Source organism: Apiospora kogelbergensis, assembly GCF_038363985.1.
Source record: "Apiospora kogelbergensis strain CBS 113332 chromosome Unknown utg000020l_segment0_segment0, whole genome shotgun sequence".
Classification (NCBI taxonomy): Eukaryota; Fungi; Ascomycota; class Sordariomycetes; order Amphisphaeriales; family Apiosporaceae; genus Apiospora; species Apiospora kogelbergensis.
Window position 1 is genome coordinate 155,155 of NW_027117437.1, and position 12,607 is coordinate 167,761.

Consider the following 12,607-nt stretch of genomic DNA (forward strand, 5'->3'; position numbering starts at 1 on the left):
AAAAGGATATAACTGGTTATCGTTTGTTGGACTCCTAAGCATTCGACTTATATACAGGCGTGCATCTGTAATGTCGGAGGTTGGACTAACTACTAAAACGGACGTTAGGTAATTGGATAGATTGCCGTCCTGTCCCGTGAGACACGCATGTGGTAGGCTAGAGATAGACCTAATGTGATGCATGCAAGCAATACATCCGAAAGTGATTACGATTGGGCTTTCATTAGTTTCTTCGATATGCCTGGCTACTGGGTAAAACAATCTCGAGCTTACTTTCTCCATGCCTTCCTTCTTCGCATCCGAAGCCACCAGTCCTGCTTAGCCCCAAGCCCTGGGAATCTGAGTTGTTGCGCCCGTGCCGGGCCCTGGCGGTGTTCTCGAACTTGAGGCGGCGGAAGTAGCCCTGGTGGAGTAGCCGTCGTTCACGAAGAAGTGCAAATACACGTTCGAGCACAGCGCTTCCCACGGTCTAGAGGTTGGCGACCGCCCTGCGAGGCCGTTATGCGTGTCCTGCACGGCGCGGTCGACCTTGTCGAAATTCGAGGAGACCCAGAAGCTGTAGTCGTACTCGAGGATGATGTGGTCGACGGCGGTCGACGGCGTCGTCCAGGTCGATCATGTTGCCGCCCTTGGCCGCGAGACACTTGGGCAGGGGCTCGAACCACACGCTGTCGGCTAGGCCGTCACATGGAGCACCCCGCAGAGCCCGTTATTTCGACGCTGTGCTTCTTGCTTGGCAGCAGTGTAGTCGCAGTGCCGATGTAGTCGCCGCGCAGCACGGCCCAGTTGTTGCCCGTAAGGAGTTTCGCGTAGCTACGCTTTGTCAGATTCTTGACGAGGGGCACACTGTCGGTAAAGTTACTAAAGATGCCGGTGGCGGACTCGGGCCCGCTGTAGTAGACAACGAGGATCCCGATGGCGATCTCAGCCGTCAGGATGGTGTCCGCCTTCTCATCCGGGTAGTCCTCGGCGAAGTCGCGGACGGCGGCCATCAGCTTCTTGTCGTTTTGCTCAGTCGCGTTGAAGGTGCAGCTACCGCCCCAGACCTCGCCTGCGGGTAGACCTTGAACGCGTACGCTACTACGTTCTTAAACGGGTTTCCGCAGGGGCGGTTGCCGTGCCGGCCCCCGCCGACGCTAGCGAAGTAGTGTTTGGGGTTTTGCCCGCCGGGCTTACGAAGGTCTCGGTGTTGCCGCACAGGATGGACATCTGGCCTCGTTCGGGGAAAGAGATGCACAAGGGCTGAAGCGCGTTGGTGTAGTCGACGGAGAAGCACTTGTTGACCTGGATGCTGGTCGTGTCTTTGACCGTGTCGAACGCGTAACGTGGTTTATCAGCGAGCGACGCATATCAGCGAGCGACGCACGTCCTTTACTTTCCTCTTTAATTAAACTTCAACGCGTAAGTATTCCGCAACCACAATGCCTAATCCTTCTCAAGAGGAGCGGATCGTTTTAGCGATCAAAGCGACACGAGATTTATCGAAAAAAAAAACAGCCTAAGATCAATAGCGAAGGCATATAACGTACCCGAATCAACACTACGCCATTGAATCAAAGGCCGAGTCCCACGACGCGAAATCCGAAACCCAGCACACAAATTGAATACACTTGAAGAGGAGGTGCTCCGAGAATACATAATTGATCTGGATGCCCGAGGGATGCCTCCCAATATCGCTGGCGTGGAAGATATGGCCAATCTCCTCACCGCGTCGCGCGGCGGCGAACGCGTCGGTAAGCACTGGGTCAGGCGCTTTATCGACCGGAACCGGGACCTCAAACCCAGAATGAATCGCCGGTACGATTACCAGAGGGCTCTCTGTGAAGATCCAGACGTTATTTCAGGTTGGTTTGGGCTGGTTGCGAATATCAAAGCCAAATACGGTATCGTCGATGAAGACATGTACAATTTCGACGAGACCGGCTTTATGATGGGCATGATCGGATCAACCCTCGTCGTAACACGCGCCGACCGGCATGGGAAGGCCAAGTCGGTCCAGCCTGGCAATCGGGAATGGTCAACGGCAATTGAATGCATCAATTCGCAAGGCTGGTGCATCCCGCCGTTCTTGATCGTTCGGGGCCAATATCACCTCTCGAGCTGGGCGAGCGAATGCGACCTACCGCGCAATTGGGTAATCAAACCGACTTTAAACGGCTGGACCGATAATGAGACAGGCCCGGAATGGATCAAGCACTTTGACGAGCATACCAAAGGCCATAGGAAGGGTCGATACCGCCTCTTGATTCTCGACGGCCACGAGAGTCATATTTCGGCCGAATTCGAGGCATACTGCAAGAACAACGACATTATCACCATTAGTATGCCTCCGCATTCATCTCATCTGCTCCAGCCACTCGATGTAGCACTTTATTCGCCTTTAAAACGTGCTTAGTCGAAGGAAATCGAGCTGTTTATCAAGGCCTCGATAAACCACATTATGAAGCTCGAATTCTTTATCGCGTTCAAAGCCGCGCATTTCGCGATCTTCACGGAAACAAACATTAGATCTGGATTCAGCGCATCCGGTTTAGTCCCTCACAATCCAGACGAAGTGATTGGCAAGCTGGATGTGCGTCTTCGGACGCCTACGCCTGTCTCGTCGCGTCGGGGGACGGCTAGTACCTACGTCTCCCAGACGCCGTTCAACCCGCAACAGACGACTAAGCACTCTTCTTTTATTAAAAGCAAGGTCTCTGCCCACCAAGGAAGCTCTCCGACGCCGATTTTAGAGGCTGTGGACCAGATGGCGAAGGGTATGACCAAAATGGCCCATGAAATGACCCTTATGCGTGATCGGATACGTACTTTAGAAGAGGCCAGTTTCGCCCTTTCAAAGCGCCGGAGAGCCAAAAAGTCGCGAGTCCAGCTTGGAGGAGCCCTAACTACTAAGGAATCTTAAGTGTTACAGGATGCGAAGGATAAGGGTAAACGTTTAGCGACTGATAAAGCTGAGAATGGGGGTCCATCGAAGCGGCGCGTAGCTGGCGTTAGGCGCTATAGTACGTGCGGTAAAACAGGTCATAATATACAGTCTTGTGGAATTGTTATAGAACTAGGTAGCGAGCTAGAAAGCGATTGATTTTAATTAATTTTAAGCGTTATGGTTAAGATATTTCGTTATAAAATAGTATAAAGTGGTAATAGTGCGTCGCTCGCTGATAAACCACGTTAACTTATAAATCATTGGAGTTTTGGGATTGATGTCATTGAGTTTCTTTCAATTTGAGTTAGTTAAATAATTAAATTTTAAGTAGAGTAAGTATATTGTCTCCAACTCCTTCAACACAATTCCATCAGCCTTCTTCCTCCTAGCCAGTATCTAAGGGCGAAGAAAGGCCAACGGCGATGTGATTTTGAGGAGCTGCGTCACGGCCATCCCGAGTTTTCTCCTCCGCTCCCCGCGTCCCTGTTCGATGATCCAAGCCGTCTCATTGTTGTGGGGGAACCGCTCCGACGGCGCCTTACGCAGAAACTTGGCCAGAGGTTCCCACCCATCGCCCATGCGGTATTCGAGCAGCCAGCCCGACGGGACCATGCGTCGCACCAGCTCGTGGTGCTCGTCGTACCGCCGCCGCGCGTTGGCCCACACGTCGTGGCGATTTTCCGCCTCAAGCCAGCCCTCGAACACGGTCCGCATCCCGCCCACCATGTGGCCGCCGCAGAGGGGGTCCAAGATGTAGCGGCGCAGGGCGTAGTCCCAGGCGTAGGTGAACTTTAGTAGGGTGTGGGACACGGTCTGGAGCCAAGAGTCGAAGGGGCGGATAATCAGGATCACTTGAGCGCCCGGGTAGGTCGAGATGAGCTGGGGCGCGAAGACCCCGGCAAAGTCGGTCACGGCCTGGAACTGTCCCATCCACACGTCCCATTCCGCCTTGGACCAGGGCCTCGCTGGATCCTGTTGTGGGAAGTGGGCGTCGGCCGCGGCCCGCCACCGCGCCCATTCCTCGTCAGCTTGGTACTTGAGGCCGTGGTGCATGTGTCGGTAGCCCAACTTCTCGAGCGCTATGGTCATGGAGAGGGTGCCGGTGCGGGGGAGTCCTATGCAGAGAAGGCCGAGCCGGAGGCCAGACTGCCCTGCAGCAGGTCTGGAGGCGGGACAGGACCATGAGCCATTGTACAGACCCGAATAGATAGGAAGGTGGATTTGGCATTGAAGCAAAGTGGCCAAATACTAAAGAATTAGTAGACAAATGGTTGAAAAGGAATGTCGGATGAAGATAGCTAACCTAAGCAATAAGGAAATTAGTATATTACGCTTCTCACTGTGAGTTATAATCTGAAGACGGAACACTGGTTGACTGATCCTCGTCGTTAGTCGTCGCTCATTACGTCGGGCTCGTCCGTGCCTCTCCTCTTAGTGCTGTCGTTCGTTATTATTTTGCTGTCTCAAACACCACCTGTACTCTACATCCAAAACTTAAAATCAGAGACACACACGTGCCTCTTCCCAAGTTGCCAAACACCGCTTTTACATGGCGACATGCACCTTCGGCATTGCTCTATCGACCAATGTTGTAGGTCAAGACGAGCCAGTAGGGGTTGTTGCTCGGTATGGCAACGAAAGAAGATCGGGGCTATCATACCGGATGCAGCGAGATCCGAGCGGTGCACTGGCGTTCACCCAGATGATTGAGTATGATTTTACGCTTGGACCAGGGATAGTATATATCGTATCAGAGCACTATAACCATCTGTGGACAATGAGGTAATCAAAGGAGACTGGTAAACATCATATCTTCAGGTCACAAGTGGGGATCGGACTCTCTAGCTCTATCAAATCATAGTGTTAAATATCTCCCCCAGTGGCTGAACCGGACTTACTGCATTATATGTATAGGGAACGTTTCCCTTGCTATGGGCTCTGTATATGCACATCGAATTGAACTGGCAACGTACAATAGCCAAACTCGGCACTGTTTGATCTGCGAATCAAAGCAAAGTTTCAAAACGACCAGCAATTGTTAAACAGGTGCTGCGGACAAAACTCTGAGTCTCCCAGCAATTGCATTGTGAAATTCCACGGAGTGCGATAGCATGCGTTCAGAGCCAATAGCGAGACATGTGGGGGTGATCATCATGGACAAGTTCACTTAGTAAGGTCCATGGTGATAGCTTCAGAAGCAACTGCCGCACACTACCTAAATAAGGGTAGTCTCCTACAACACCAAATTACATTTAGGAGAAATCCCGGACCACTGCAACCGATTAGACTCGAATCTAAATAATATCGCTTGTCCCAGGGTTTCACAATTGCGCCCCCTTCCCATCCAGAATCCCCGCTAAAAAAAAAAAAGTTACCAAAAGAGAAGAAAAACCGTCGTTCTCACCCCCCCAGCGGACCTCAACCTCCTCTACGCGACGCTTCAGACAACTCCCTCCCAGCACATTTTTAGCACGCGGACCATACCTTGTCCATCAATTAGTGGCGATTTGTGATCCATTTAAGATTTAGAAAACCTTGCAGGACTCCACAGATTATGTCTTATTGGTAGGTTACAAGCAGGCCGCCCGCCTTGAACCGCTGCAATATCACTTGGTCCTTAACTAAGCCTTTTTCTGATTATTTTTCCTTAACTTCAATTTGAATCTAAGTCAGCCTGGCAAAACAGTATGAACCACATCGATCAAGCTACCTAAGTATATGTATAGAATAGCCACCATACATCTCTTTTTCTTCTTTTGCATCGAGGTCACCTTCCTAATCCAGTAATTTCTACCACTATCACGGGAGCTTTCCAGCCTCACCAGCGACGGTGATGCCGCCAGTTCGTAACAGAGCTGCTCGGTTGTCACCATGGCCGACAACTCCAAGAAGGAGTACGCGGTCACCAACACCGGTCCCTTTAATAGACGAAGGCCCGACCATTGTCGTCCGTGCGGACTGTGGCAACGTGCCCACACCTAGCCCCATCGAATCGCCCAGAAAGAACACGATCAAAGACAGACCCGCCGAACAGAAGGCCAAAGCATGCCATCTGCTCCAAGAAGCCCTCCGGCTCGTACAAGAGGCCATGGAGTCCTACTTGTCAGATGGAAGGTATCGGTACCTTGGAGGCCGACGATCCGACCAGGACCCACTAAGGGAAATATGTACTGGAACAACCGCGTTGTACCACAGACAGAGAGTTCAACTAGACACAACCAATCACGCGTCTGACAAATCGCCCAGAAAGAACACGATCGAAGACAGACTCGCCCAACAGAAGGCCAAAGCATGCCATCTGCTCCAAGAAGCCCTCCGGCTCGTAGAGGAGGCCAAGGACTCCTACTCTGGCTTTGATTACACCGCGGCGACCCAGAACTTGGAAGCGCTGGCCACAGACAAGACGCCGATCCAAGACCCACAAAGCCCCAACAGAATAATCGACTGCTGCAACGCGCTACAAGAACTTGCCAACCTCCGAAAAGAGGTACACGAGCTAAAGGAGCTGCTGATCTTGACTGCCAAATCAACAGGCCCAACCCAAAAGGGGAATACCTACAGCGAAGTCCTCAATAAGGGACAAGCTACAACCAAACCCCAACACGCCTCTGTACCTGGACAACAGAAAGAAAACGACCGAAAGGAGCACACTCTTGTTCTTCTCAAAGACAAAGACCAAGCACTTCCTCGCTTCGACCCCGTGCTGATTCGGGACCGGATCAACGCCAGACTCCAGTGCAATGCAATCAAGGGCGTACACGCCTCCCCGAAAGGGAACGTCGTCCTGACCTCGCTCTCTCTCACGGCCTCGCAACTGCTGCAGGAGCAACAGAGATGGCAAGAGGTCTTCCAGGGCTGGCCGATCACGGCAGCCGAAAAGCCAGATACCTGGCCTAAGCTGGTGGCCCACTTCGTCCCGACATCGCTAAGTCCGACCTCCTTCGCCGAGGAGGTGAAGCGGTTCAACGACATCGAAATTCAGGGGAATGTCTGATGGTTGTCCAAACCGGAAGGCAAAGCTCACTCGTCCATGGTCTTCGCCGTCCAGGAGGGAGACAGAACCGAATGCCTGAAGAACGGAATCTGGATCCAGGGCCAGCACCTCCAGGTCGTCCGCTTCAAGTCATTCACGCCAAAGACACAATGCCACAGATGTTTAAAGCTGGGCCACGACCCTGCGCTCTGTAGAAGGCGGTACATCTGCGGCTACTGCGCTGGGAAACATCCGACCAAGGAGCACAGCTGCAAGGACTGCAATAGCAAGGTCCCTTGCACACACGCGCCTGCAAAATGCGCCAATTGCAGCCAGACTGGACACACGGCCTTTGACAAAGAGAAGTGCGAAGTGTACAAAGCGCTATGCTAGAGGCGATCTCGCTGGTACAGCACAACCTGAATCGGGGGCTTCATAGCTTGCAATCCCTATTCCAGATTGCCCTCGAGCACCAATCACACATCCTCTGCCTTCAAGAACCCTATCTTTTCCAAGACAAGGGTCCTCAGGGAAGCGGCTTGTACAGCTGTATCTCCCATCCGTCGTTCCGACCGCTCGTACCACAAGAGTCCACGGACCTTTCTAGCATACAGAATCGCCCCAGAGTCATGACTTACATCCGAAAGTCCTTTCCCTTTGAAGTGAACCCCCGGTTCGACCTCGTTTCCGATCCCTACATGCAGGTCCTGGAGGTAATCACGCCCATAGAGAACTTCTACATCGTGAACATCTACAACCAGACAGATGAGAAGGGTTCCTTGACAGTGCAGAGATTTCTCGACCTCAACCCGCTAGTGCGCCATTGCTACTCTTCCGACGCTGCACTCCAACAGTAGGGCCAACAGGTTTGCAGGCAACTATGAAGCCAGGACCGGAAACAGCGCGCGAGGATCTTCGAGCTCTCGACGGATGCAGCGAAAGGAGGATGCATTGCTGGATGATTCAGGTCCGAGGCGATCGGCCTCTAGGTCGGAATGGGACAAGAGGAGCGGGAGAAATATCAGGCTCCTCTGTCCTGCGCACCAGAACATGGGTTGCATCACAAGCTGTCCGTCCGTCGTCCATTCCATCTCTCAGTGCCACTTGCGCAACGGCTCCCATTCTGCTTCACAGTAAGGGCCCACCAAACTCAGGACCGAAAACAGCCCGTGAGACTCTTCGAGCTTACCAGCTGTTCTGAACATATTACAGAATTGCTCTTGAGAATAGTGCTTAGTTGCGCAAACGCGCTATCGATCAAAGAAGGGTCGTGTCCGCCTGGAACGTAGAGCTTGTGGGTTTCGCGTGGGCTGAACGACCAAAGACAGAATATTTGATGGAGAACGACGAAGAAAGCATCAGCATCTTCACATGCATTCTTCAGAAGTTCGTATCATGGTCTTTCTACGCTCTGCTCCAGAGCTTCGACTCCGCCACTCTGTCGTATTTACACTTCGAGGACTGGGAGAGCCTGGCCCCGCAGAAGAGTCAGCATTCTAGTAGCTAGCTATGTCTTTGGTTTGTAGGAAGTATATTATATAGAGAATGGCTGCAGCAATCGAGTGATTAATGGCAAAGTCGCAGGGCGATTCGGAAGAGCGCAGCATCTCCAGCACTACGATGTGGATATAAGAGGGAAATGCAGCTTGGCCTTTGTCCAGGCGGGGTGTTGGTCCGAATTGGCGTGGGGTCGCGCGCTTCTCGCTCCCCGATTGGTAAGGCTGAAATCCGACCCGCATGGCAGCGAGCAACAGGTCGGGGGACAAGCTCCCGACTTGGTCAAATACAATCCCTATCCGTTGAATAAACCACTTGGATCCTGCAGAATATGAAGTTCGAAACGAGATGCAGTGGAAGGCAGAGTAGATATTGCGGACTGAATTGAATATCCTCGCCACGTTCCGTCGCTGGTAAGCATTGACTGACTTGAAATCCCCTGAATGTTGAGGACTCCGCGTACCAGTGACATTTCCTGTCAATACCAATTAATTGGTACCAGCGCCAAATGATGGCAATGAGCCATTGACTTAGAAAAACAGAGAGACCCTATTCGTCCATCTACCCGGCCAGACGTACTCAGAGTGGCCGACTAGTTCGTGTACTTGCGAAGTGGAAACGCATCTCCGGGCATTGGCTCGAGGTGCCATGCCTTTGTGGCGGTGCTTTCGAATGCATCCTGCCAATCGCTTCGGAGCTCCTCTGGGATATCCCAACCCAAGTCCGAGCTGCGAAGTCTCATGCGAACCAAATGTCGCTTCTCTCTTCCCGTAGCACCATTGATGAAGCCTTCACGCCGATGCAGCACTGCCATGTTATTGATGAAATGCATGTCGCCTGCCTGCATCGTGATCTCGAGTTGCGTAGCTTGTGCAATGGCTTCGATGGCATCAAGTGCTTCGCGCTGCCGCTCATTCACTTGCGGCAAGCTAGAAGGCCGAGGATGAGTGGTATTTCCAAGCAAAGGAGTGCGGCCAAAGTTCATGATCAACTTGGAGTTGTGGTAGAAGACAACCGGGCGGCATTGGAACTTGGGACTAGGAATAAGTTAGCAAACCCAAGCAGTAATGATAATTTTGACAAGCTCGTACATGGCAAAGGGCCAGTCTGATTTGGCCAGAGTCCGGATCATATCTGGGCGGTAAGCTGCAAGCACGTTGTAAACGTGGTATGCGGATGAGATGATACATCTGCCGCCTGAGGCCGGAGTGGTTCTCGTCAACCAGCCAACGCAGTCACCGGCTTCTTCGTTGTGGAAACTCTGTAGAGGGGTGAATCAGCTGTGGCGCTTATAAATCTGGAACGAATTGGGCGCGCTCACAATAGAAGATGTCGAATGCCGGTGATGGCCCATCATATCTGCCGAGGAATTGTCGGCAATGATATGGACTGAGATTGTGTGTTAGTATGCGACTGGCTGACAAGCAGAACGCCATGGAACCTCACCTAGAATGTTGCCCTTGTGGTCTTGGCGGCCACGCTGATCGACAACGTGCGCTTGGATTCCCAGCCACACCATGGTGAGTTCCTCAACCGAGAAGTCACTGGGCTTGATGCCTCTGATGACAGAGAATCCCTTGCCATTGTGCAATTCCTGGCCTACACCAGAAAGCTTGGCAGCTAGAGTGGGAAGGGAGAAGTTCTCAACATTGACCAAGTCACCATCGAGTTCCAGAGCTAATAAAAGCATTAAAATCCCAATGATCAAAGAATAGCACGTGACGCTGACTCACCCTTGAACTTTTCCAACGTGGATTTGATCTCGGCAATGTCTTCGTCGGTCAGTTGACAGACGTAAGAATCTTCGTTCTTGAAAATAGATCCCTTCCAGGCGAGTTTGCTGTACAAGGTGGAGGGAAACCCAGAGGGTAAGCCCAAGGGCTCTTCACATCCGCTGTGTCCACATCCAGCGGGCACTTGTGTGTCCCGAGCTGGTTGAGGGACAGCGACAGGGCCGTTGGCGATGTGGTACTCCATGGCTTAGTTCACATCAAGGATGAGCCACAAGAGAGCGATTTATTGGGATCTGTATATATCTTTATTCGGGAATAAAACAGCGTAAAGCGGTGGTTCTCAGAGTCAAAATGGCAATGTCTTGTAGTTTTGGGTCTTGTCAAAGTGACCAAAGCAATGGGATCGAACGATTCTGGAAAGGTGCCAAGGACGGGCAAAGTCAAAGGGAAGAGCCGGCGTTTAATACAACGGAAGGTCTGCCGAAGGGGGGAGAGAGATTCGTGCAAGTGTCACGAAAAGCATTTTGGACAGCGGAATGAGCGGTCTATTTCTTGGCTCACGTAGCCGGATATGCGCGTTTCGCAGCAGCCGATGTAGGGGTTGGCCGTTGCTGGCGAGAAAAAGAATGCATCAATGCATAAGAAGACCATTACGGTTGTACAACATGACAGATGGTTGAATCACCGACAATCTGCCTGCCGACGGCAGCAGCCGGGATAGCGACCTACTAGTCTTGTCGTATGCACTCATGCCGCATGCCGTCATGACTCTTCTGCGAAACGATTGTTTGGCTGCAGGCCGCGGAAATGCAGACCTTGCAACCCGTGGTTGAACTAGAGCTAGCAACCATGATCTTATATGAGCTATTATTCCAACGCGGACTGGAAAAATTCCCAAATTTGCCACACCTATTATACATCCCGACCTATTAAAATTGCAGCCGCATCGCATCACTTGCATCGATATCCCAGCACCTACATCATAGTCCGAGACGAGGCGGATCTGGAAGCTTCTGCAGGACACGCCTGGGCCCAAAGATTACCATTGCTGCGGTATTTGCGGCGGGAACATGCTGCAGACGAGCCCGGCCCACACCTTTGTGCAACCCAGGGCATGCAGTTTGGTGGCTTCGGAACGCCCTCAAGTTCCCCGACACACGGTTCTCTGTTGCTGCCATGTACGGGTGAGCCAAAACAGGCTTGTGAGGTCTAGCCAACTGCAGTCAACTCAGGTACACGAAAGCAAACATTGGTACATCCAATCGGAACAGTAGCCAATTGTATCGGAGCCGGGTATCCTGCATAAGCGTTGTCTACTGACGGGACATAACAAGCCACCACGATGACTCCCAATCCTGGCTGATTCTCGTGTTTTTGATCCGTCGCCCGCTCATCTCCGAATGCGCGAAGTTGTATGAGCAGTTCTCACTACGCCAGATCACATCTTCCTTCCAACTTATGTTCCACCACATGCGGGTTTCCATCCAAACCAAGGCATACTCAAATCGAGCCGACGGTCGACGTGGGCTCTTCATACCCCTCTATACCACATGAAAATATATGTCCAGTAAAGTAGTGATTGTAGTATAGTACTGTAGAACTTCACAAGGCTTCTGTCCCTCCACCCCTTCTTCCTATCAGCCTTCGTCGGATCAGACTGTACATTGAATCTCTCCTTAATCATGCCACATCAGAACAATCCAAGCTACTAGCCTTACCGTTCTAGACCTTGACCCCTATGCCCGGATTCTCTAGCATCTTGACGATCAGGTCTGTTGTGATCTGGAGTATCTTTCCACTTATGTGGTCAACCCCGCTAAACGTTCGCATATGCTCGTTCCAAAACACCTTGACAGCTATTGGGCACCATCAATGGGGCAGGTGCAATCCGTCGGAACGGGCCCCAGCCCATCCTTGCAGGGGCCGGAGAGGGTGTGGCGGGTTCGCAAGTCCCCGTGGCCAGGTTTCAGTCGGGACCATACTCTGGAGTGAGCAGGGTCACCATAACCAGTGGCAGCCGTCAAAATTCCGACCTGGTGGCAACGCCGGCCCGTCAGGTGATCCTTTCCAATCGTACGATATCTCTTCACGCTGCAATCCTGGATCTTGCGGTTACTTTGGTGTCTTTCACGTCAACCTGTGCTGATAGAAATCACAGGGCCTTTGAAGATATATTCAGTCACGGACCGTCTGTCCCCCGCCCCCCAACCGTCCAAACCCACGCTTGGATTACCAAGAATGACTCGGCGGTCCGAGGTTCCCGGGTCGTATTATGTCACACGCATACCAACGCAGGCATGTGTACCGGCCCAACGAATAACCACATTCCTGAAGGATATGGCGTTTAAGGGACAAAAGGACGTCTGAAGGATGCCAGACAAGGTGTATATAAACCTGACGAACCACCCTCCTGGAAGGAGAGGGAAGAGGGACAGACAGACAGAGCCCCTAGAAGTGCCATAGTCAATTATTAGCTGA

At 52.0% G+C, this 12,607-nt stretch overlaps 5 protein-coding genes across 5 annotated transcripts; 2 read left to right on the forward strand and 3 right to left on the reverse strand.

Annotated features, from left to right (window-relative positions):
• Nucleotides 1–683: 683 nt before the first annotated feature.
• Nucleotides 684–992, reverse strand: PG998_015175 (FAD binding domain-containing protein; the record flags this gene model as incomplete). Its single annotated transcript, XM_066881991.1, has 1 exon — nt 684–992. One exon carries the CDS (start codon nt 990–992, stop codon nt 684–686), a length of 309 nt encoding a protein of 102 aa, XP_066723008.1.
• Nucleotides 993–1,690: 698 nt separating this feature from the next.
• On the forward strand, nt 1,691–2,395 carry PG998_015176 (uncharacterized protein; the record flags this gene model as incomplete). Its single annotated transcript, XM_066881992.1, has 1 exon — nt 1,691–2,395. The coding sequence occupies one exon, from the start codon at nt 1,691–1,693 to the stop codon at nt 2,393–2,395; it is 705 nt and encodes a 234-aa protein (XP_066723009.1).
• A 927-nt stretch (nt 2,396–3,322) lies between these two features.
• On the reverse strand, nt 3,323–4,154 carry PG998_015177 (uncharacterized protein; the record flags this gene model as incomplete). Its single annotated transcript, XM_066881993.1, has 2 exons — nt 3,323–4,088; nt 4,126–4,154. 2 exons carry the CDS (start codon nt 4,152–4,154, stop codon nt 3,323–3,325), a joined length of 795 nt encoding a protein of 264 aa, XP_066723010.1.
• A 1,643-nt stretch (nt 4,155–5,797) lies between these two features.
• Nucleotides 5,798–6,920, forward strand: PG998_015178 (uncharacterized protein; the record flags this gene model as incomplete). Its single annotated transcript, XM_066881994.1, has 2 exons — nt 5,798–5,840; nt 6,238–6,920. 2 exons carry the CDS (start codon nt 5,798–5,800, stop codon nt 6,918–6,920), a joined length of 726 nt encoding a protein of 241 aa, XP_066723011.1.
• Nucleotides 6,921–8,988: 2,068 nt separating this feature from the next.
• On the reverse strand, nt 8,989–10,373 carry PG998_015179 (uncharacterized protein; the record flags this gene model as incomplete). The annotated part of the gene is made up of 5 exons (XM_066881995.1): nt 8,989–9,433; nt 9,488–9,657; nt 9,718–9,785; nt 9,843–10,073; nt 10,130–10,373. The coding sequence occupies 5 exons, from the start codon at nt 10,371–10,373 to the stop codon at nt 8,989–8,991; spliced, it is 1,158 nt and encodes a 385-aa protein (XP_066723012.1).
• Nucleotides 10,374–12,607: the final 2,234 nt, after the last annotated feature.